This window comes from Hypanus sabinus, chromosome 18, assembly GCF_030144855.1.
Source record: "Hypanus sabinus isolate sHypSab1 chromosome 18, sHypSab1.hap1, whole genome shotgun sequence".
NCBI classification, from domain to species: Eukaryota; Metazoa; Chordata; class Chondrichthyes; order Myliobatiformes; family Dasyatidae; genus Hypanus; species Hypanus sabinus.
Genome location: NC_082723.1, coordinates 16,447,452 through 16,471,921, shown reverse-complemented (window position 1 = coordinate 16,471,921; position 24,470 = coordinate 16,447,452). Strand labels below are relative to the sequence as shown.

Below are 24,470 nucleotides of genomic sequence, written 5' to 3'. Positions count from 1 at the left end.
AACGTGAGTCTGTGGCACATAGAATCAGATCAGTGTTCAGATAAGTGACGTTGTCCACGCTGGTCTGGTGCCTAATGGTTGAAGGGTACTTATTGTTCGTGAACCTGGTGTGATGGGACCTAAGGCTCCTGTATCTCCTTCCCAGTGGCAGCAGTGAGAAGAGAACAGGGCCTGGATGGTAGGGATCTTTCATTATGAATGCAGCTTCTTGGAGCAGTGCTCCTTGTGTTTAAAGGTCTGTTGGTAACTAGCCAGCGGACAATGGAGACGGTACAAGCTTGTGTAGAGCAGATGCAGTTGCTGCTGCTGACTGCCCAGGATATGAGTTCCCAGTCTCAGCCTTAGCACAGCTGGGGGGTGGACCCTGGGGGCAGATGTTTCCAGGAAGAGAAACCTGCAGGTTTGGCCTCTGGGACTCTGCAGATGGTTGTTGAACCTCAGGAGCAGGTCCAGTGGAGTTCCTGTAGCTCTTGGGATGTCTGTGACATGTAGTGATACACCTTTGAAGTACAGTCACTCCTGTGATATCCCTGACATGGCAGCCAGCTTGTGTGTTGCCAGCCCCACAAGCAGTAATCAGTTTGAGAGTCACCCAGAGGATGTTCAGTGGTTTGGTGGGCAACATCACAGTCAGGAAGAATGAAGGAGCCCAGAATCACAATCAGGTTTATTATATGTCATGAAATTTGTTGCTTTGTGGCAGTAATGCAAGAAAGAGAAATGATTATAAATTATAAAATAAATAAGTATGCAGAAGAGGAATAGCGAGTTGATGGATTGTTCAGAAATCTGATGACAGGGAAGATGAAGCTGTTCCTAAAACGTGGGGGGTGGGGGGTGTTTGGATTGAGGATCCTTTACCACCTCCCTGATGGGAGAAATGAGAAGAGGCCATGTTCCGGATGGTAATGAATGCTACCTTCTTGAAGCAATGTGTTTTGAAGGTGTCCTAGATGACGGTGGCGTAATGGTTAGCACAACGCTTCACAGTACAGGCGACCCAGGTTCGATTCTCGCCACTGCCTTTAAGGATTTTGTACAGTTTCCCCTTGACCACTGGCTGCTCCAGTTTGCTCCCACAGTCCAAAGGCATTACTGGTCACTGTAAATTGTCCCGTGACTGGGCTTGGAATAAATCAGGGCATTGTTGCGCGGCACGGCTTGAAGGACCAGAAGGGCCCATTCCCAGCAGTATCTCGACAAATAAATAATGTGATGGAGCCAGCTGGGTTTACAACCCTCTGCAGTCTTTTACAATCCTGCACACTGGCGCCTCCATCCAGTCAGAATGCAATCCCCTGTATAGCTGTAGATTTTGCAAGAGTCTTTGGTGACATACCAAACCTCCTCATTGCAGTCGAGCCGCTGGTGTGCCGACTTCATAATTATTGGGCCCAGGATGGTGCTGAGATGGTGGTGCTATTAACGTTGCTTTGTCTTGGCAGTGAATGGCAACTGGGCTTCCTGGAGCTCCTGGAGTCCATGCAGTAGGACCTGTGGGGGCGGGCAAAGCAAGCGCTACCGATTGTGCAGCAACCCAGCTCCAGCCAGGGGCGGCAAGGTTTGCTCAGGGCCCAGTGTGCAGGTGCAGAGATGCGGCATGGAACTGTGCCCAGGTGAATGGGGGGGGGGGCAAGATGGGTGACGGGGCGGCGACAGAAATGATTGAGGGAGGGATGGTGGGATTGGGAGAAGCAATGGCTGGAAGATTGGAAGGGGGTGGTGAGGGGGAGGGGATGTGGAGGAATTAAAAGGTTGGGGGACGGTTGGGGGCAGAGGGGATGGTCGAGGGGAGGGGAACGGTTGGGGGAGGTGGCATTGGCCTGACGATCAGTGGATTTAGTTTTCTAGTTGCCCATAGATAGACTTCTTAATACACTGAGAGAAAATAACACAAAATATTTATATAATATTAAAATTAGTAAATATAGTATGATTTTAACTAGATAGTAACCTCTCTCACAATGACTTACGGTATTAAGACTATGACAAAGGAGAACTAGGCCTTCCGGCCTGTCAAGCCTGCTCCATCATTCCATCATGGCTGATTTATTTTCCATCTCAACTCTATTCTCCTGCCTTCTTCCTGTAACCTTCGACATCCTTACTAATCAAGAATTGGATAACCTCAGCTTTAAATATACCAAATGACGTGGCCCCCATAGTTGTCTGTGGCAATGAATTCCTCAGATACACCACCCTCTGGCTAAAGATGTTCCTCTTCACCTCAGATCTAAAGGGGCATCCTTGTATTCTGAGACTGTGTACCCTGGTCCTTGACTCCCTCACATCCTCTACACATTCCCTCTGTCTAGGCTATTGACAGGTTTCAATGAGAACATTATATTACAGTGGTATAGTTGTTGTAAGAGTAGGTTTGTAATTTAGAAGCTGAACCAAAGTTATGTAAACATGAGTTCAAATCCCACTATGCCCACAGTGCACTCAATAAAACTGGTGATCATGGAGATATCGTAATGAAAAATTCAGAACGATAGTCACATTTCAGGTTAATACTGAGAACATAGAGAGTAGGTGCCTCACACCTACCCCTCACCACTTTTTTTCAGCTATCTCCCTCCTACACTCCCGGTCCTGATGCAGGGCCTTTACCCAAAACTCTGCCTCCACAGACGCTGCCTGACCCACTGAGTTCCTCCAGCTTTTTTTTTGCTCCAGGTTGCAGCATCTGCAGTGTCTTATGTCTCTGTCAACATTGCAAACTCAGCAGTACCCTGATACGCTTCAGGACCCTGTCCTGGAGAAATCTTTGAGTCTGTCAGTTGTTGCCTGCATTCATGCCCAGGAGTGGGAGAGTGTGTGAAGTGGTGGGCCAGCTTCCATTCTCGTATGTCAGTGTGAACGATTAGTGGCATATCGTTACCATACCTACAACTCCAGACCAACAGCCATGTGTTTGGATGTAAGTGGCAGTCTGTCATGGCCCAACAAGTTACTCTGCCCAAGGAAAAATTGAAAAATTAGTAAATAAAGGGTCAAAGATCGCCATATACATTTACAGTATTAGCAATTTGTTGTGGTGTGTTGGTGGGACATGCAACAAAAGCACCATCATCAGCAATTATAAAGAATTATATAAAATAAAGTCAGATGTAAAGGTACAGATATGGAATAAAATGTGCCTCAGTACATAAATACCAGTATATATTTACAAATTAAACAGCATAAGTGGTGTAAGGTGCTTACAGTGCAGTGACTGAGATAACAGATAGAGGGGGGTGCGGAGGCTAACTAGAAAGGTTGACCACATTAACTGCTTGGGAGAAGAACCTTCTAAGATGGCATGAAGAGTTTGTTTAATAGCCTTTTAGCACTTCCAGAAGGGAGCTTTTTTGGAAAAGGTAGTTAGCTGGGTGGGTAGTCTCTGCAATGATTTTTTCTCTGACCATTTATCCCTCCCCACTGATCTCCCTCCTGGCACATATCCCTGCTAGCGAGCAAAATGCTACACCTGCCCATACACTTCCTCCCTCACCTCCATTCTAAGGACCTAGATAGTCCTTCTAGGGGAGGCAATACCTCACCTGCAAATCTGTTGGGGTCATCTTTTGTATCCAGTGCTTCCAGAAGGCAGCTTTTGGGTAAGGTTTACGGGGTGGGTAGCGTCATCAGTGGTTTATTTTCTGACCATTTCCTTGTCCTGGACACATGCAAGTCCTGTAGTGATTGTAGACTGCTGCCTAGAGTAAATCCCAGGGTAGAAACGTCCCAAGATCGAATCGAAGTTAAACTTGGGGGCTGTAGTTGTATGGACCAAGTGTGGAAGACTGGGATTTACAGCAGAAGGAATTTTGGAGTTCTGTTTACCTATTTTGTTAATTGTCGATTGTGTGTATATTGTCTGTGGCAGTGAATGGAGCGTGGAGTCCCTGGCAGCAATGGGGCGAGTGCTCAGCCTCCTGTGGAGGGGGCAAGCAGCTGAGACAACGACGATGCAACAGCCCTCCACCGAACGCCAAGGGAAGACCCTGTCCTGGAGAGAGCTTTGAGTCTGTCAGCTGCAGCCTGCATTCATGCCCAGGTGTGGGAGACCGTGTGAAGCGGTGGGCCAGCTTGCATTCTCGTATGTCAGTGTGAATGATTAGTGTCTGCAGGGAAGTAAGTCGGGACCCGTTTCTATCCAAGCGGTATCGGCTTTGAGTCAGACTGCTGTAGACTTTAATCCATGATCCAGGCCGACATTCCCACAACAGGCCTAAGGACAATGACAACTGTTAACTATTTTTAAAATGACACACTAAGAACATAAACTAATAGAAGAAGCAAGTTGTTGTCTCACACTGCTCTCATTCATAATAACATCATTTTGATTTTCCAGATGAACCCAATCTCCCACCCAATCTCGATTCAGGTCCATGAGTTTTGTTTTCTGTTGACTGCACACCAACATTTCTGAATTGTCCACTAACGTGGATATTTCAAAAGATCCTAGTCTCCTGATCTAGACATCAACTAGTTATAGTCTCTCAATGGTTGGAGACTTAAGGAAACCATGCTGACTTCGGCCTAATTTATCATGTGCCTCCAAGTTTCCAGACACCTCATCCTTAATAATGGACTCTGGCATCTTTCCAAGCACTGAAGTCAGGCTCACTGGCCGATAATTTCTTTTTTTCTGCCTCCCTCCCTTCTCAAAGCGCGGAGCGACATTCCGGGTGTCTGAAGTGCCACCCATCGCTATTCACCAGTAAGAGTGAGAAGAACCTACAAGATTTTTTAAAGATTAATTTTACTTGTCATGTGTACATTGAAACATAAAACCATAAGATACCATAAAACCATTCGGCCCATCAAGTCTGCTCTACCATTCAATCATGGGCTGATCCAATTCTTCCAGTCATCTCCGCTCCCTTGCCTTCACCCCATACCCTTTGATGCCCTGGCTAATCAAATAAATACACCCAAATACACCCAATACTTAAATACACCCAATAACTTGGCCTCCACAGCTGCTTGCGGCAACAAATTCCACAGATTTACCACCCTCTGACTAAAGTAATTTCTCTGCATCTCTGTTCTAAATGGACCTCTTTCAATCTTGAAGTCATGCCCTCTTGTTCTAGACTCCCCTACCATGGGAAATATCTTCTTTGCCATATCTAATCTGATCAGGCCTTTTAACATTCGGGAAGTTTCTATGAGACTCCCCCCCCACCCACCCCATTCTCCTGAACTCCAGGGAATGCAGCCCAACAGTTGCCGGACATTCCTCATACAGTAACCCTCTCATTCCTGGAATCATTCTCGTGAATCTTCTCTGAACCCTCTCCAATGTCAGTATATCCTTTCCAAAATAAGGAGCCCAAAACTGCACACTATACTCCAAGTGTGGTCTCACGAGTGCCTTAGAGCCTCAACATCACATCCCTGCTCTTGTATTCTATACCCCGAGAAATGAATGCCAACATTGCATTTGCCTTCTTCACAACCGACCCAACCTGGAGGTTAACCTTTAGGGTATCTTGTACAAAGACTCCCAAGTCCCTTTGTGTCTCTGCATTTTGAATTCTCTCTCCATCTCAAAAATAGTCTGCCCGTTTATTTCTTCCATCAAAGTACATGACCGTACACGTTCCAACATTGTATTTCATTTGCCACTTCTTTGCCCATTCCCCTAAACTATCTAAGTCTCCCTGCAGGCTCTGATCCTCAACCTATCTTTGTATCATTGGCAAATTTAGCCACAAGTCCATTAAGCCCATAATCCAAATCTTTGAGATACATCGTAAAAAGCAGCGGTCCCAACACTGACCCCTGTGGAACTCCACTGGTAACAGCCAGCCAGGATAGGATCCCTTTATTCCCACTCTCTGCTTTTTGCCGATCAACCAATGCTCCACCCATGCTAGTAACTTCCCTGTAATTCCATCAGCTCTTATCTTGCTAAGCAGCCTCATGTGCGGCACCTTGTCAAAGGCTTTCTGAAAATCCAAGTACACCACATCCACTGCATCTCCTTTGTCTACCCTGCTTGTAATTTCCTCAAAGAATTGCAGTAGGTTAGTCAGGCAGGATTTTCATTTCAGGAAACCATGCTGGTATTGGCCTATTTTGTCATGTGCCTCCAGGTACTCCATAATCTCATCCCAACAATTGATTCCAACAACTTCCCAACCACTGATGTCAGACTAACAGGTCTGTAGTTTCCTTTCTGCTGCCTCCCACCCTTCTTAAATAGCAGAGTGACATTTGCAATTTTCCAGTCGTCCGGTACAATGCCAGAATCTATCGATTCTTGAAAGTTCATCGTTAATGCCTCCACAATCTCTCCAGCTACTTCCTTCAGAACCCGAGGGTGCATTCCATCAGGTCCAGGAGATTTATCCACCCTCAGACCATTAAGCTTCCTGAGCACCTTCTCAGTTGTAATTTTCACTGCACATACTTCACTTCCCTGACACTCCTGAAAGTCCGGTATACTGCAGATGTCTTCCATTGTGAAGACTGATGCAAAATACGCATTCGGTTCCTCTGCCATCTTTGCATCTCTCATTACAAAATCTCCAGCGTCATTTTGTATTGGTCCTATATTTACCCTTGAATCTCTTTTACCCTTTATATATTTAAAAAGCTTTTAATATTTTCTTTGATATTAGTTGCCAGCTTCCTTTCATAATTCATCTTTCCCTTCCTAATGACCTTCTTAGTTTCCTTCTGCAAGTTTTTAAAAGCTTCCCAATCCTCTATCTTCCTACTAGATCTAGCTTCATCTCTTTTGCTTTTGATTTGAAATATGATTGTTTTACATCAACAATCAACACAGTCCAAGATGTGACAGGGCACTCCAGTGCCAATGTAGCACGCCTACAACTTACTAACATCTTTGCAATGCAAGAGGAAACCCGCACAGTCACAGGGAGAATGTACAAACTCCTTACAGACAGTGGCAGGAATCGAGCCTAATGTTGCAGCCAGCACTGTAAATTGTTACACTAACAGCTACGCCACTGTGCCGCCTCTTTACTAACCGGGGTGGCCCATTTGTTGCAGGAGTTCCAGGAAGAGCCAGGGGCAGCCTGATTGGCATCGTCAATGACAAGGAATTTGGGGTGGCATTCCTCGATGCCAACGTGACGGAAAACTCAGCCACTGGCATCACCAGTGTTCAGGCAATCATCCAGAACTTGCCCAGCACAATCGGTAAGTATCAGGTGGTGATGGGGATATTACCGTCATTGTACAACAGTCATCAATGTCATCCCCACTGCCCTCACCTCACTCCAGACTGATGACAATTCAATTCGTGAGACACAGTTACTGAAATCTCTCTGAGCCTGACTTAGATTCTCGACTCATCCTGATATTCTTTCTGTATCAGCCTGGGTACTGAACGTTGAGGGGTCATTCAGCTATATGTGGCATCTTTTATCACGGGGTTGTAACAGAGGATCAGCACCAACTCCACAAAATGCACATTTTCACTGAGAACACTGCCCGATGGTTCAGAGATCGCAAAGTCTGAATGAGCAGGCATTGATTATTAGTTTGATGCTCCCTAGTCCATTGATGGTGAGATGGATAACTGTACCTGAATTCTACAAGGCAACAACCTGACTGCGAGTTGGGCAGTGATGCCTGAACCATTCCTCGTCCTGGGTGTCTTCTCTGCTTCATATCTTCTGGTCCTACCAGCTTGTATAATCTTTGCTCTCTCTCTCTCTCTCTCTCTGTCTCACTCTCTCTCAGTCTTGCCCTCTTATTCTCTCTCTCACTCTCTTTCTCTCTCTCTTTCTCACTGTTTCTGTCTCTTTCAGTCTCTCTATCTCTGCCTCTGTCTATCTCTCTTTCTCCCTCTCCGTCGCTCTCTTTCTCTTGCTCTCTTTATCACTATCTCTGCCTATCTCTCTCTCTCTCTCTCTCTCTCACTCTGTTTATCTCTCTCTTTCTGTTTCAACTGAAACATTAACTCCTGATTTTCCCCCCACCATTGCTGCAGATCTACGGTTTATTTTCAGCCAAGCTCTGCTATTTCTGTTGATCATTTGTCTTTGGAAAACATTGTTTAATTGGATAATAAGTGTTTCTGTTGTTGCCATGGCTGTCCCTGTTCTAGGCCCTCTCATTAGGGTGCTGACTTCCACCTTCACCCCGGTCTACTGGTCGGTAGCCAGACCTGCGTCAGGAACCACGGACGGATTCTCACTAACAAAGGGGGTTTTCAGGCAGGAGTCACAAGTGGAGTTTGCAACAGGTGAGTGAGTGTGACCCACGCGCGGGCTTTTTGTTGAGAGAAAACTGTGCAGGACTTGGGAATAAAGTGTGAAACTAACCCTGGGAGAGGATGAGGGGGACAGAATTCCAATCAGCAAGTACTGAGAAACATTCTAGTATCGGTCTCCAGCCTCAGATCCTGCCTGATCATTGTGATTCCCACTTTGATTTCCTCAGCTTAAGCCATTATTCCCTTGGTCTCAGCAAAGGCCAAGCCTTACGACAAAGACTGGGCGTTACAGTGGAGTGATTGAGAGCCCTGTACCAAGTGCTAATGGTGATGTTAGAACTGAATATCTATTCTTGTTTTATTGTTTGTTTATCTATTTATTTACTTGGAGATACAGCACAGTAACTGGCCTTTCCGGCCCAACGAACTCCCCCCACCACTGCTCGGTTACACCCATGTGACTGCTCAAACCACTAACCCGTACGTCTTTGGGCTGTGGGGGGAAGCCAGAGAAGCTGGAGGAAACCCATGCGGTCATGGGGAGAAGATATAAACTCCCTGAAGACAATGCCGGAATTGAACCCACATTCCTGGTGCTGTTATACTGACTGTGCACTACCGTTTATTTGTTATGGGCCGTGTTGTATGACGTGAGAGATCGTGGTCCTTCCCTCACGATGATTACTCTTGGCAAATTTTTCTGCAGAAGTGGTTTGCCATTGCCTTCTTCTGAACAGTGTCTTTACAAAACGGGTGATCTCAGCCATTATCAATGCTCTTCAGAGATTGTCTGCCTGGCGTCAGTGGTCGCATAACCAGGACTTGTGATGCTCACACAACCATGGCTTCACGTGACACTGATCAGGGTGGGGGGGGTGGTTCTCAGCAGATGCTAAACCTCACCCAAGGGTGGCCTGCAGGCTAGCAGAGGGAAAGAGCACCTTATACCTCCTTTGGTAGAGCCATATCTCCACCCCACAATACTGTGCTCATCCTCCCAATAACGAAAGTACTGGAATATGAAAAATTGGATACTATATAGAGAGTGCAGAGGAGATTTACAAGGATGATTCCTGGATTGGAGAGTGTGCCTTATGAGAATAGATTGAGTGAACTTGGCCTTTTCTCCTTGGAGCGCAGTGGTGGGTGTGTGGAATGCACTGCTGGTGACAGTAGTAGAGGAGGATACAATAGGGTCTTTTAAGAAACTCTTAGACAGGTATATGGAGCATAGAGGGCTATGCAGTAGGAAAATTCTAGGCAGAGTAGATTACATGGTCGGCACAACATTGTGGGCCGAAGGGCCTGTACTGCGCTGTAGATTTCAATGTTCTATGTTCGTCAACCTCCAAAACAGCTTTGGAAATTGCCGTCTTGATGATTTGTTGCTTGGTTGTTGAAAGCAGCAGGTTCATGGGGCCGCCAGCCACACACCAGCCTGACCAGGTGATGGAGTGCTGTTTCTCCATGGCAACCAAGCATAGCCGGGGCCTCCTGAGTCAAAGGCACTATGGGGGTACTGTCAGAGAAAAGACTGAAGCTCTGAAGGTCAATAGAGAGCCAATAATTTCTGTTCTTCCCAGTGGTGCCCAAATCAGATTCATGAACACAAAACAATAATTTTAGGTTCAGAACACTTGATGCTTGAATGTCTGACCGAGTGTGAGAGAGAGAGTGATCAGGAAGCCATTCTGTGAAACTCACTCTGAATGCTGCCTGGCTGACGAGCGTCTGCTCTGTAGGTGTCGGTATAAACTTGTACTGGGATCCTGTGTGGAGCCGGTGGCACTTTGCACTAATTGCCATTTACTTATCCTGCACGTTGGGGAGTATTCTGGCCCAGACACGATCCTTCATTGGGCGGGTGGTGATTTCCAACACTGTGCCGCCTGACGTGCTGAAGGTACGATTTCCAATCCTCAGGCGAAATCCTCCGAATGACCCACGTTGCCCGCGGCGTTAATGCAGAGGGGGTGCTCCTGTTCGACATTGTGATCAATGGTAACATCCCCAGGATCCTCACGAGTGCAGACGTTGCTGTGAAGGTGAGTCATCCTCTTTAACCTGCCTGCTGGACTGTCGTAAACCCTGTAGCATCGCTCAGCGCTTCAGAGTAGGTGTCAAGCATTTTCTTAGTCTTGTGTTGAAAATGTTAGCTTTTGTGTAATTTTACTGAGAGCTGTTTCAAATGTACGATTTAGTGTAAGAGAAATGTATACAACAGACATTCTGAAATGCTTTTTCTTCGCAAACATCCACGAAAACAGAGAAGTGCCCCAAGAATGAACGACAGTTAAATGTTAGAACCCCCAAATCCCCCCAGCACCCCTCCCTCCCTCCCTCGCATTAAGCAGCAGCGAGCAACAATCTCCCTCCCCACCAGCAAAAATAAAGCACACTCGTCACCAGCACTCAAGCGTGAGCAAAGCAATAGCAAAGACACAGACTTGCAGTTACACCAAAGACAATACTGTTCACCTGTTATTTCTACATGCTGCACTCTCCCTCTCCTAATAAGGGAGAAAGAGGTGACTCCATTTTCCAATGAGTGGGGAGACATAACAAACAACTCTTTGCTCCTTTCCAAAAACCATAAAACACAGTAACAGAATGAGGCCTTTTGGCCCATCGAGTCTGCTCTGCCATTCCATCATGGCTGATTTATTACCCCTCACAACCCCATTCTCCTGCCTTCTCCCCGTTACCTTTGATGCCCTGACTAATCAAGAACCTATCAACCTCCGCTTTAAATATACCCAGTGACTTGGCCTCCACAGCCACCTGTGTATTGCACAGACTGACCACCCTCTGGCTAAAGAAACCCCTCCTCGTCTCTGTTCTAATGGGATTCTAAAGCATTTCTGTTTCCTTTCTCTTCCTTGAGGATTTTCTCAACCGCAATCCGGCCAAGACTTTCTCCAGCTACCTGCTCTTCCCGGCACTGTGGTTAGGAGACACCAACAACAACCAGGGACAATCATCTGTTGATTCAGGGACACAACGTCAAATCCCGAAGGGATTCTAGTTGAGCTATTACGTTCCAGTAGAGTCATAGAGAAGTACAGCACAGAAACAGGCCCTTCGGCCCATCTAGTCCTTGCCAAACTATAAATCTGCCTATTCCCTCCGACCTGCATCCGGACCATAGCCCTCCATTCCCCTCCCCATCCATGTACCTACCCAAACTTCTCTTAAACAATGAAATTGAGCTCACACGCACCACTTGTGCTGGCAGCTCATTCCACACTCCCACGATCCTCTGAGTGATGAAGTTTCCCCTCATGTTCCCCTTAAACTTCTCACCTTTCACACTTGACCCATGATCTCTGGTTGTAGTCTCACCTAACCTCAGTGAAAAAAGCCTGCTAGCATTTATCCTATCTACACCACTCATAATTATGTATACCTCTATCAAATCTCCTCTCCTACGTTCTAAAGAATACAGACCTAACCTATTCAATCTTTCCTGATATCTCAGGTGTTCCAACCCAGCAACACTTCTCCATTCTTTCAGTCTTGTTTACATCCTTCCTGTAGGTCGGTGACCAAAACTGCACACAATACTCCAAATTAGGCCTCACCCATATCTTACACAACTTCAACGTAACATCCCATCTCCTGTCCACAATACATTGATTTATGAAGGCCAATGTGCCAAAAACTTTCTTTACGACCCCATCTACCTGTGACACCACTTCCAACAAATGATGTACCTGTATTCCCAGATCCCTTTGTTCTACCACACTCCTCAGTGCACTACTGCTCACAGTGTAGGGCCTCCCGATTGGTCCCACCAAAGTGCAGAACCTTCCCGTTGTCTGCATGAAGTTGCATCTGCCATTTTTCCAACTAATGCAGATCCCTCTGCAAGCCATGATAGCCTTTCTTACTGTCTACTGCACCCCTGATCTTGGTGTCATCGCAAATTTGCTAATCCAGTTAACCACATTATCACCCAGGTCATTGATATAGACGACAGACAACAAAGGAGTTCCCTGTGGCATACCACTAGTCACAGGCCTCCAGTCAGAGAGGCAACCCTCTACAACCACTCTCTGGCTTCTCCCACAAAGCCAATGTCTAACCTTAAACTAAATAAACCTTGTGAACAAGGGGTAAAAAAGCTACTGCATTGTTATAAAATCCCTCTGCTGTTCACTCACATTGTCTTTGCCTGGTCTGGCCTGAGGGCTCGCCAATGTGAATGACTCTTAAGTACCCCTACATGGACAGGTTAGGCTGAGCAATACGTGCCAGTGTTGCCAATGGCGACCGAATCCTGACAACAAATAAAGAAAGCTCCGTGGTTATTTCAGAATGCCGGAGAACGGCATCTCTGAGAACATATATTCCTGTTGAGTCTCTGCTCTGCAGAGGAGATACGTCCTCAGAGATGTTGTTCAGATTCAGATACTTTATTGATCCCAAAGGAAGTTATAGTGTCACAGTAGCATTACAAGTGCACAGGTGACAAAGTCTGGGTAACAACTTCTTCCCCCAGGCTGTGAGCCTTCTGAATATCCAGTACACACTATTACAGACAGTGTCAGTAACAGTAACACTGTTGTATATTTAACTATACATCGTTTATGCACTTTATCTCAACTTGTGCATCGAAAGAATACTTTTTAATCTGTTGATATTATTGTGTTGATGTTATTGTGTGATGTATGTACCGTGTTTTTTCATCTTGGTCCTAATTGAAGTGGGTGGCCACTGGGAGATCTCACTTTTTCTGATGGGCAGAACATGGGTCCTTAGCGAAGTGGTCTCCCAAACTAGTTCTATGCATGTGTGGACATGGTGGAGGATTACAAATACCTGGGGATACGAATTGACAATAAACTGGTCAAAGAACACTGAGGCTGTCTACAAGAAGGGTCAGAGCTGTCTCTATTTCTTGAGGAGACTGAGGTCCTTTAACATCTGCCGGACGATGCTGAGGATGTTATACGACTCTGTGGTGGCCAGTGCTATCATGTTTGCTGTTGTGTGCCGGGGCAGCAGGCTGAGGGTAGCAGACACCAACAGAATCAACAAACTCAATCGTAAGGCCAGTGATGTTGTGGGAGTGGAACTGGACTCTCTGAAGGTGGTGTCTGAAAAGAGGATGCTGTCCAAGTTGTATGCCATCTTGGACAATGACTCCCATCCACTCCATAATGTACTGGTTAGGCACAGGAGTACATTCAGCCAGAGACTCATTCCACCGAGATGCAATACTGAGCTTCATAGGAAGTCATTCCTGCCTGTGGCCATCAAACTTTACAACTCCTCCCTCAGAGTGTCAGACACCCCGAGCCAACAGGCTAGTCTTGGACTTATTTTCACTTGGCATGATTAACTTATTATTATTTAATTATTTATGGTTTTATATCGCTATATTTCTACACTATTCTTGGTTGGTGCGACTGTAACGAAACCCTATTTCCCTCGAGATCAATAAAGTATGTCTGTCTGTCTGTGTACAGTTGAATGACAGTAAACTTCAGTTTGAACTTGAACTACATCTGCTCCCTCATTCATTTGTTTGCACGTCGCCATAGACTTTAGTCATGGAACAGAACTCAACAGAAATCATTAATCCTGTTTTCCAAGAATATCTGCTAATGATGAACCTGTGATTCAGAATTAATTCTGGTCCAAAATGTACCTTTTTAATATAGGATTTCAGTGAAAGTTACGTTCAGACGGGTCCTGGGCAGCTGTACGGATGGTCAACCCAGATGTTCGTCCAGGATGGTTCACCTATCTCCCTTAAGTGTAACCACACCATTGTGTATGAATCTACTCTGGGTCGCCAGCCTTCTGTCTTACAGATTCTGAAGGCTGAGTACATTTCCATCTACTATTCTGAGGAAACAGAGGCGTTGAGTTTCCACATCACAGCCTCCTTCAGGAAAGGTGAGCACTTGAGTTACAGAAAGTTGTTGACTCTGTAAGTACCCAGTATTTTTTTCTTTGATTCAGCTTTCCCCGGTACATGAAAACAAATTCTCAGTACTCCTTGGAACCTTCCCAATGTCCAGTAGATCGTAAGATTTATGCAGATCGGAGGTCTTGATCTTCAAAATAAGAACCTTTTCCTTAAATCTGCTGCATTAGTGTCTTTGCTAAGAAGTGCCTGCAAAGAGAGGGGCAGTAGTCCACATTTTGCTCACTCCCATTGTTGACCATTGACCAGTGGCTGGTTGGTAAAGGACCTTGAACTTCTAGGCATTGAGTTTGAGGCCCAATCTCTTGTAAGGTCTGGTGAATGAGCCATCAATTTTGTGAAGCACAGCTCCTGAGCAAATGCACATTGTCTACATACTCCATCCAGCCATTAGAAAGAACACTTCTCTACCCTGTGCCTCATGCCCTCAAGGTGATCCAAAGTGACTTAATGTAGAGAGAAATTTGTTGGCACCAAGGTTACATGTAACAACAGTTGATTGAATTCAGATGAGAGAATGACCAGAACTCTGAAACATATGTCACAGTACCTCAGGATCCCAATATGCCTCCAGTGCTTTCTCCAGCAGGACTTGAATCAAGATTACTATGGGCTGTAACTTTGATGGGTTCTTAACATTGAGGCTTACTTTTGCAGTGCAGGTTCTCAATCACAAACCCATCAAGAATTCCTCTGAGATTCCTAGAGACTAATTAAATTCTTCGCAAACCAGGGATATGACCGATACTACTATGGGGTAGGCCAACAAACCTGGCCAGGAGGCAATGGCTTAATCACTGGATATGGTGAGATGTTTAAGTCCTCCTTTTTATGAGAGTAAATTTCCTACTAAGTTTTTGTTTGCATTCTTCTTGCTATATGTTTCAGATTCCAAAGGAGATCAATGTCCCAAGGGATTCTTACTTGACTCAGCCTTGTACTGTGCAGGTCAGTTCTTGTTGTTATGAATGCTTAGGGAAGGTTGTTAGGTGGGTCTCCATTTGCCTCAAGGCCTGCTTACGTATTCAAGTTGTGAAACTGTCGTGGAGACCAACATAATTCCAAAGCCGCTTACCATTCCTCCACTGTCTAAAGCAGGGGTTCCCATGGACCAATACCAGTAACTAAGGGGTCATGGACCCCTAGTCTAAAGCAATTGTCTGCAGAAGCTGAGGTATTTGTGAGAGAAAAGGAGTCTTTCTCCCTGTCTCTGGGAATCAATGTGGAACGGATTTGGGCTTAAGGACTTGACAGACTGAGGGATTCTGGGATACTACGGGGAGGTGGCACTGAGGTAAAAGGTCATCTATAGCCTTATGCAATGGCAGAGCAGACATGAAAAGTGGGATGGTCTGTTCCTACTTTTGTTTCTATTGTTTCTGTAGTTTGACATCAACAAGTTACCAGTAAGTACATGTTCATTCTAAATAATCAGTCATTAACATCAAATCCGTAGCTGTGGTGAGAAGAGAATAACGTCCCTTTGATGCAGTAGGAGGCACTGTTTCAAAGCACCTTATGGAACGGGGTGTATGAACTATTGAAAGGACAACTGGGACACGATCATAACAGTTCCATACCCCTTGCCAATATTATATTGATCACAGGTTGTGGGCGACACTGGCACAGCCGCATTTCTTTCCCCTCCCCAGCCATGCTTTGAAAGGGTCTTATCCATGAACATTCAATGTATTGAACTGGAAATTGTCTATATTTGTCACGTGTACTGGAATACAGTGAAAGTCTTGCACAGCGCAGTGTAGGCCCATCGGCCCATAATGTGCTGACCTTCTAAACATACTTCAAGATCAATCTAACCCTTCCCTCCGTTTCTCTTTCATCCATGTGCCTATCTACGTCATCGAGTCGACGGTAGAGCACTGCAGCATATTTAGTCCATGCTGATCTGTTACTCTGTCCCATCCCATCGACCTGCACCAGGACCATAGCCTTCCATTACCCTCCCATCCATGTACTTATCCAAACTTCACTTAAATGTTGAAATTGAACCCACATCCACCGCCTCCTCTGGCAGTTTGTTCTAAACTCGCACCACCTTCTGAGTGAAGAAGATCCTCCTCTGGTTCCTCTTAAATATTTCACCTTTCACCTGTAACCTATGACCTCTAGTTCTTATTTCATCCAACCTCAGCGGGAAAATCCTGCTTGCATTAACCTTATCTATATCCTTCATAATTTTGTGTACCTCTATCAAATCTCCCCTTGTTTTCCTACGTTCCAGGGAATAAAGTCCTAAGCTATTCATCCTTTCCTTATAACTCAGGTCCTCAAGTTTGAGCAACATCTTAATATTTTACATCTTAATATGTACTCTTTCAATCTTATTGATAGCTTTCTTTTGTACGTAGGTGACCAGAAATGTATACAATATTCCAAATTTGTTCTCACCAATGTCTTAGACAACTTCAACATAACATCCCAACTCCAATACTCAATTGATTAATGAAGGCCAATGAGCCAAGAGCATTCTTTGTTATTCCCCACTATACTTTCCTCCAAATGCCTTAAGATTATGCACTCTTGTAGTAGCCATTTCTGCCCCGGAATAAAGGTGCTGGCTGTCCACTCTATCTATGGCTCTTATTATCTGATACACGCCTGTCTTGTCAGCTTTGGGTGGCAGGTGGAGATACGTCTCTACCAAGGCAGGTCTAAGGTGCTCCTTCCCTCCACTAGCCTGCAGGTCACCCTTGGTCAAGGTGTAGCACCTGCTTAACCACATGATCAGGGTCACCTGACACCATGGGAGCAGGTGGTGGATGATCATGTGAGCAGCTGGCGCAGATCACAAGTCCTGGTTATGCGACCACTGACGCCAGGCAGGCAATCTCTGAAGAGTATTGATAGTGGCTGTGGTCACCTGTCCTGGGGTCAAACCACTGCCAAGAATAATCATGGTCATGGATAGAGAATGGGAATGGCAGCATGAGGGGGTTCCACCTCCCAGGCAGCAATCCCTCGCAGATCAGGGATAGATGGAAGACCATGATTGCCTGTGTCATATGACATGGTACTTAATGACAGTGACGATCTTGTCGCCTCTCACCCTCCTTCGCTCTAAAGTCCAGGCTCGCTCAGCCTATCATACAGATCAGATCATTACACAGAGCACTGAGGTAAAACAATAACAGAATGCGGAATAAAAGTGTAACAGCTGCAGAGAAAGTGGAGTTCAGGTAAATAACAAGCTGGAGTGAGATTGAGAGTTCAGTTTACCTCCCAGTAATGATGGAAAAACTAGAGACTCAGTAATGATTAAATAATTAGAGGTGTATGTGCAAATCAGCATGTGTGACTAGGAGGGGAGGGGAGAACTGACGGCGGTCCTGCACCATTGCTCCTATCAGTCCTGTCAGTGGTAAAGGCAGCAACAATAGACAATAGACAGTAGACAGTAGGTGCAGGAGTAGGCCATTCGGCCCTTCTAGCCAGCACCGCCATTCACTGTGATCACACACAATCAGTACCCCGTTCCTGCCCTCTCCCCATATCCCTTGACCCTGCTATCTATAAGAGCTCTATCTAACTCTCTCTTGAATGCATCCAGAGACTTGGCCTCCATGGACAACGAACTGTTTAACCAACTGGAAAAAGATCAACAGTCTCCCTGAATTTTTGATCTGGTCACAGGTCCCCCTTGCATTCCTTTTATTTCTGCGAGAATTAGGATTTCTGTCAAGTCCGTTCATTGGTCCTTTGCCTTGTCTGTCTCCCCCGGCTTACGGCCTGCTGCTGTGTCCCTGTGTTACCCAGAGAGCAGAACCGCTCTGGGTTCCTGTAGAGATATGGAGGGCATCTTCTCCTCCTCTGTCCACAGGCTTTCCGCAGAGAATTATCCGTGTAACTGAAGAGCTCCACCTGTTTCAGCACTTCGGGTTTTGGTAGTGAGTGCCAGGGGTCGGAGAGGGTGCCCACAGTGTTGAGACTGGCTCCTGAAAGTCACTGGCACTGAACTTACAACAGAGAAGCCGCAGCTCCTTTGAAGAACACCACAGTAGCAGAGCAGTTGTGTGAATCTACTGCAGCTCGGGGCATTGGAGTTCGGAGTTCAGTGCCGGTGTCATCTGTAAGGAGTTTGTATGTTCTCTCTGTGACAGTGTGGGGTTCTCCACATGCTCTCGTTTCCTCCCACAGTCCAAAGACCTACCGGTTAGTCAATTAATTGTTAATTGTCCTGTGATGAGGCTAGGGTTAAATAGATGGATTACTGGGAGACACAGCTCATTGGGACAGAAGGACCTATTCTGTGCGGTACAGTAAAAAGAGCTGGCCAATTGGTCTGTGCTGGTTGCCGATGTTGTGGCTCAGAATTATTTTTTTTTATTTTAAGGTTTGTAGGGACAGCACAGGGATCAGGTGATGGGTTAGGGTTAGAGGCCAGGGGCAGTAGAATCTGGGCAGGAGCCAGTATTCGGAGCCCAGGTAGGAGCACTCTGCAGTCGGTGACCCTGGAGGATGGGTTGGCAGACGCTGAGGGTGGAGACCGGTGATCCCCAAATCAGTGAGCCCCGGATTGGGGGTTCATGCAAGCTGAAGTCAAGGTGGCTGGTAAACCCCTCCAGATCACTGGGGTTGGAGGTTTGTGTCAGTCCAGAAACGGCAGCCCAAAGATCAAACCCCATGATCGGCAAGTCCTGGGTCAATACCCAGAGGTCTTTGAAGTCGGAAGTTGGAGCCCCAGTGTCTGAGAGTGTGAAGCAAAGGACTGGAGGCCTGACCTAGGATTGGAGGCCTGCCTATGTGTGTGAGTGGGTGGCTGGATGGGTAAGAGGGTGGGTGGGAAAGAGGCCTGTTTTGCTGTTGTTGTTTGTGTTGTTCTGCTGAACATTTTGGGCATTCTATGTTGGCCGTTGTAAGTAACACTTGCAGGCTGCCTCCAGCACATATTCGGACTACGTTCGTCGCCGGTGCAGACAATGTACTTCACTGTATGTTTTGATGTACATGTGATAAATAAATCTGAATCTGGATCTCCTCCGATTCCACCTCCTGGACACCTCCTAACACCGTCGTTTCCGTTCTGTTGGCAGACCTGGATGAGTGCCAGCTCGGCACCCACATGTGTCACGTTGGCCAGGACTGTCAGAATGAGGTGGGCTCCTACCGCTGCCTGCTGCGTTGTGGAACCGGTTTCAGGCGGTCCGTAAGAGGACCGGGTTGTGAAGGTACTGTGCATGTTAAAGGACTAATCATCTGTCAGGAAAAATTGATCCAATGGTAATGAACTGGTGAATCACGGATCGAGCGGGTGTACTGCCCTCACACTTGTCCCTCAAGAGCAGTGCCCTTGGCAGGTTACAGCGGGTCATCAGCCCATCCGTTTCTCCTTCTTCCCCATTTTGCTCCAGCATGCCTTCCTCCCTCTTGCGCCATGTATCTTCGGTATTTCTACGACCCTTCTTCCTCTCTGAACCCCCACCCCATCCGCCCCCTTTCTCAATGGCTCTCAGTACTGCACTGCAGCCCAGACATGCAGTGGGGCTTAACCCTCAAATATTAACTCAGAGGTGAGACCCTGGAGGTAAAGCAGACTTGGCAAGGAGTTCATTGCACGGAGTAATCATTGTACTCAGAGGCAATTTTATTAAGTTTACCTCGTTAATACAAATATCTAATCAGCCAATCATGCGGCAACAATCAGCTCATAAAAGCATGCAGACCTGGTCATGAGGTTCAGTTGTTGCTCCGAACAAACATCAGAATGGGGAAGAAATGTGATCTATATGACTTTGACCTTGGAATGATTGTTGGTGCCGATGGGGTGGTTTGCTGTTGATCTCCTGGGATTTTCATGCACAACAGTCTCTAGAGTTTACAGAGATTGTTGAAAAAAATGAAAAAAACATCCAGTGAGCAAAAACACCTTGATAACGAGAGAGGTTGGAGGAGAATGACCAGAACTGGCTCAATCTGACAGGAAGGTGACAAGACAGTAACTCAAGTACAACATTTTTCAAATTACAACAGTGGTGTGCAGAAGAGCATCTCTAAACACACAACATGATCAAACCCCGAAGCGAGTGGGTTACAGCAGCAGAAGACCACAATCATACAGTCAGTGGCTCCTGAATCTAATCAAGTGGCCACTGAGTGTGGTTCACTATTTTGGTTCTTATTTTTGAAACGTTTAAGCTGAAGGAGTGTGTAGCAACAGGTTTTCCAACCCAGGAGTAAGTTCAGACCCAGTTCTGGCCCTGATCCAGCTTGCCTGAGGACCATATCTACTGGATTATTCACAGGTCAAGAAGGATATTTGCCTGAATCTTCTTCCTTATCTTCTTGCATGATCTCTCATCACTGTACAGGCCAAACTCAAACTAGACCTCACTCTAAACTTCAAAGTGCAATGTAAATTTATCATCAAAGTATGTGTATGTCACCAAATACTACCCTGATAATCAATTTATTTCAGGCATTCACAGTAAAACAAAGAAACACAATAGAATAAGTGGAACACAAAGACTGACAAACCACCAACATGCAAAAGAAGCCAAACTATGTAAATACAAAAAGTAAATAAATAACTAAAATGCGAGGGGAAGAGGTGTAGAGTCATTGAAAGTGAGTCCAGAGGTTGTGTTCAGTGATCGGTTCAGCATTGCGGTGAGTGAGGTTATCCTCACTGGGTCAGGAGCCTGATGATTGAAGGTTAATAACCGTTCCTGAACCTGGTATTGTGGGATTCCAGATCACCTGTACCTCCTTCCTGATGGTAGCAGCAAGAAGAGAACATGGCGGATGATGGGCATATCCCATACCTGGAAGTCACTGACAGGATAGCAGTGGATGAACAGGGATTTTTATCGTCAATTTCTCTCTGCATTTTTGCTTCTAGATGTTGATGAATGCAAGGAGTCAGGCAGCTCTGTTTGTCATCAGCGGTGCCTCAATGCCATTGGTACCTACTGGTGCGCGTGTGAGGCTGGTTACCAGCTCTTGGGACAGCGCTGTGTCGGTGAGTATCTGCTCCATTTGCCAATGCCTGTCTTCGATTCTGTTTTGATCTGTCCTTAATAAAGCTCCCAATAAAAATAGAAACTCACAGGCATTTAATCTGGGATGCACAGATCCACATGGACTGGACAACAGGGAACCTGTGGTCAAAGCCAGAGTTGATGCTCCTCACGAGCTTCCTCTCCTCAGTATATCCGTCTGACCCTTTTCCTCCACATGTTTATCCCCGGCATCCATTAATTGATTTAATTTAGAGATACAGCCCAGTAACAGGCCCTTCCTGTGCAACAAGTCCTCATTGGCCCTGTGACCAATTAACCTATTAACCCGTATGTCTTTAAAATGTGGGAAACCAGTGCACCCAGAGAGAACAGATGCGGTCACAGGGAGAATGTACAAACTCCTTACAGACAGTGGCAGGAACTATCACTACACTAGAATAGTTCCTGTGACTGGGCTATTGATTCCCGGCTCTCATGAACATTGTCCTTTATGTGTGATACGACCCTAACCATTGGAGTATCTCCCCTTGATACCTACTGACTTGGGTGTTGCCTTGGCTCTTTGTGCAACACCAGATCAAAAGCTCTCTCATCGTGATGCATCTTTGACCTGAAGCCATGATACTTAATGGGGTCTGAGTTTGAGGATACTGAGATAAACACTTTTCCACCAGAATGGTCGAGCAACTCATAAATGCTAGCACGGACCAGTTGGGCCGAATAGCCCATTTCTGTGTGGTATTAGCTATATAATCCTACACAGACACATGAAAGAGTTTAAAAGCAGAAACTGGGGTGTTGGATCAAAGGTGAGACTGAACAACCCTGGTCTTTCCAATCCCAGATATCAACGAATGCAACATGAACGTCTGCCACCCAGACCAGGATTGCCAAAACACTGAGGGAGGGTACCACTGCACCGAGAGCTGTCCTCGCGGCACCACCCGGCTACCCAGTGGAACCTGTGGCGGTAAGTACCACGCCTCAGCTCTCCAACCGTCGGTACAAGGCCCTTCCCTGGTCCAACCACTCAGCTGTGTCTTGGCTTGATTTTTTTTGTCCTGAATTTTTTCACTGTTGGTTTATACTGAAATACAGTGAGAAGCTCGTCTTGCATACTGTTCACACAAATCAATTCATTGCACAGTGCACTGAGGTAGAACAAGGTAAAACAATAACAACGCAGAATAAAGTGTGGCAGCTACAGAGAGAGTGCAGTGCACGTCAACAATAAAGCGCAAAATTATAGTGAGGTAGACTGTGAGGGCTAGAGCCCACCTTATCGTACTTTGGCCTGCAATAAGGTGTTGCTGCCTTGAGGGTGCGGTCATATTGCTGCTCTCTATAATCTGCAGTTATTCAGGGCTGCTGTCCATACACAACATACACAATCTCAGTCCTCCCGTATGCTCACTGGCCTGTCCTCACTCTCCATCCAACAACATCTCACGATTTCGAAGTTCAACATCCTCCAAAGTCTCCATCTTCCCTTCAACTCCACACCTCTGTGTTCCTCCAGCTCGGTCCTACATGTCTCGTCCCATCGACCTGCACTTGTACCAAAGGTCTCCATATCTCTCCCATCCATGTACCTATCCAAATTTCTCTTAAATGTAGAAAACGACCCTGTATCCACCACTTTTGCTGGCAGCTCATTCCATAATCTCACCACCATGAATGAAGACGTTCCTCCTCATGTTCCCCTTGAACGTTTCACCTTTCATCCTTAACCTGTGACCTCTAGTTCTAGTTTCACTCAGACTGCTTGCATTTATCCCAACTATACTCCTCATAATTTTGTATATCTCTATCAAATTTCCCCTCAATCTTTTACCTTCTGGGGAACGAAGTCCTAACCTATCCAACATTTCCCTGTAACTTAGTTCCTCAAGACCCAGGAACATTCTTGTAAATGTTCTCTGCACTCTTTCAATCTTATTTCCATCTTTCCTATAGGTAGGTGACAGGAACTGCACATAATACTCCAAATTAGGCCTCACCAACATTTTGTACAATTTCAACATAACGTCCCACCATCATCGATGTATGAAGGCCAATGTGTCAGAACTTTCGTTATGATCCTATTTAGCTGTGATGGCACTTTCAAGGAATTATGGATCAATATTCCCAGACCCCTCCGTTCTACAGCACTCTTCAGTGCCCTACCACTCACCGTGCAACACCCTGGCTAGTCCTTCCAAATTGCAAGCCCTCAAGCATTAAATTCCATCTGCCATTTCTCAGCCCATTTCGCCAGCTGGTCCAGTTCCTTGCAAGCTTCGAAAGTCTTCCTCACGGTCCACTACACACTCAATCTTAATGTCATCCACAAATTTGTTGATCCAGTTAACCACATTATCGTCCAGATCACTGATCTAGATGACAAACAACAATGGGCCCAACACCAATCCCTGCGATGCACCACTAGTCATAGGCCTCCAGTCAGAGAGGCAACGATCTACTTCCTCTCTGGCTTCTTCCTCGAAGCCAGTGTCTAATGCAATTTACTACCTCATCTTGAATGCCAAGCAACTGAACCTTCATGACCAGCCTCCCATGTGGGACCTTGTCAAAGGCCTTGCTGAAGTCCATGTAGACAACATCCACTGAGCTGTATTCATCAACTTTCCTGGTAACTTCCTCAAAAAATTCAATAAGATTAGTTAGACATGACTTAGCACATACAAAGCCATGTTGACTAACTCTAATCAGTCCCTGTCTATCCAAATAATTATATATCTGGTCCCTTAGAATATCAGCCTATAATTTCCTGGCTTATTTTTAGAACCTTTCTTAAACAACGGAACCACAACTAACCTCCAATCCTCCAGCAGCTCACCCGTGACTAAGGATTCTTTAAATATCTCTGCTAGGACTCCTGCAATTTCTGCACAAACCTCCCACAGGGTCCAAGGGAGCACATTGTCAGGCCCTGGAGATTGGTCCACCCTGATTTGCCTCACCTCCTCCTCTGTAATCTACATGGGGTGCATGACCTTGCTGCTGCATTGCCTCACGTCTATAGACTCTGTTGTCTGACTCCCAGGTAAATACAAATGCAAAAAATCCGTTTAAAATCTTCCCCATCTCTTTCAGCTCCATGTATAAATTACCATTCTGATCTTCCAGAGCACCCATTTATTCCTTTCTATTCTTTTGCTCTAAATACATCTGTAGAACCCTTAGGATTCTTCTTCTGCTTGTCTGCTAGAGCAACCTCACGTTGTCTTTTAGCCCTCTTGATTTCCTGCTTAGGTGTTCTCTTGCATTTCTTATACTCCTCAAGCACCTAATGAGTCCCTGCCTGACTATCCCTGCTAAAGGACTCCTTCTTTTTCTTAACCAGGGCCTCAAAATCTCTCGAAAACCAAGATTC

General features: G+C 45.9%; 1 protein-coding gene across 1 annotated transcript in view; it reads left to right on the top strand.

The window, feature by feature from the left end:
* Positions 1-24,470, top strand: part of LOC132407358 (hemicentin-1-like) — a 460,355-nt gene that overhangs the window by 419,119 nt on the left and 16,766 nt on the right. Inside the window, exons 89-98 of the mRNA XM_059993728.1 lie at positions 1,446-1,616; positions 3,872-4,042; positions 7,012-7,161; positions 8,075-8,212; positions 10,106-10,227; positions 13,849-14,086; positions 15,006-15,065; positions 19,169-19,303; positions 20,974-21,093; positions 21,939-22,064. Of these exons, the coding sequence (XP_059849711.1) occupies positions 1,446-1,616; positions 3,872-4,042; positions 7,012-7,161; positions 8,075-8,212; positions 10,106-10,227; positions 13,849-14,086; positions 15,006-15,065; positions 19,169-19,303; positions 20,974-21,093; positions 21,939-22,064 (1,431 nt within the window). The remainder of the gene's footprint in view (positions 1-1,445; positions 1,617-3,871; positions 4,043-7,011; positions 7,162-8,074; positions 8,213-10,105; positions 10,228-13,848; positions 14,087-15,005; positions 15,066-19,168; positions 19,304-20,973; positions 21,094-21,938; positions 22,065-24,470) is intronic.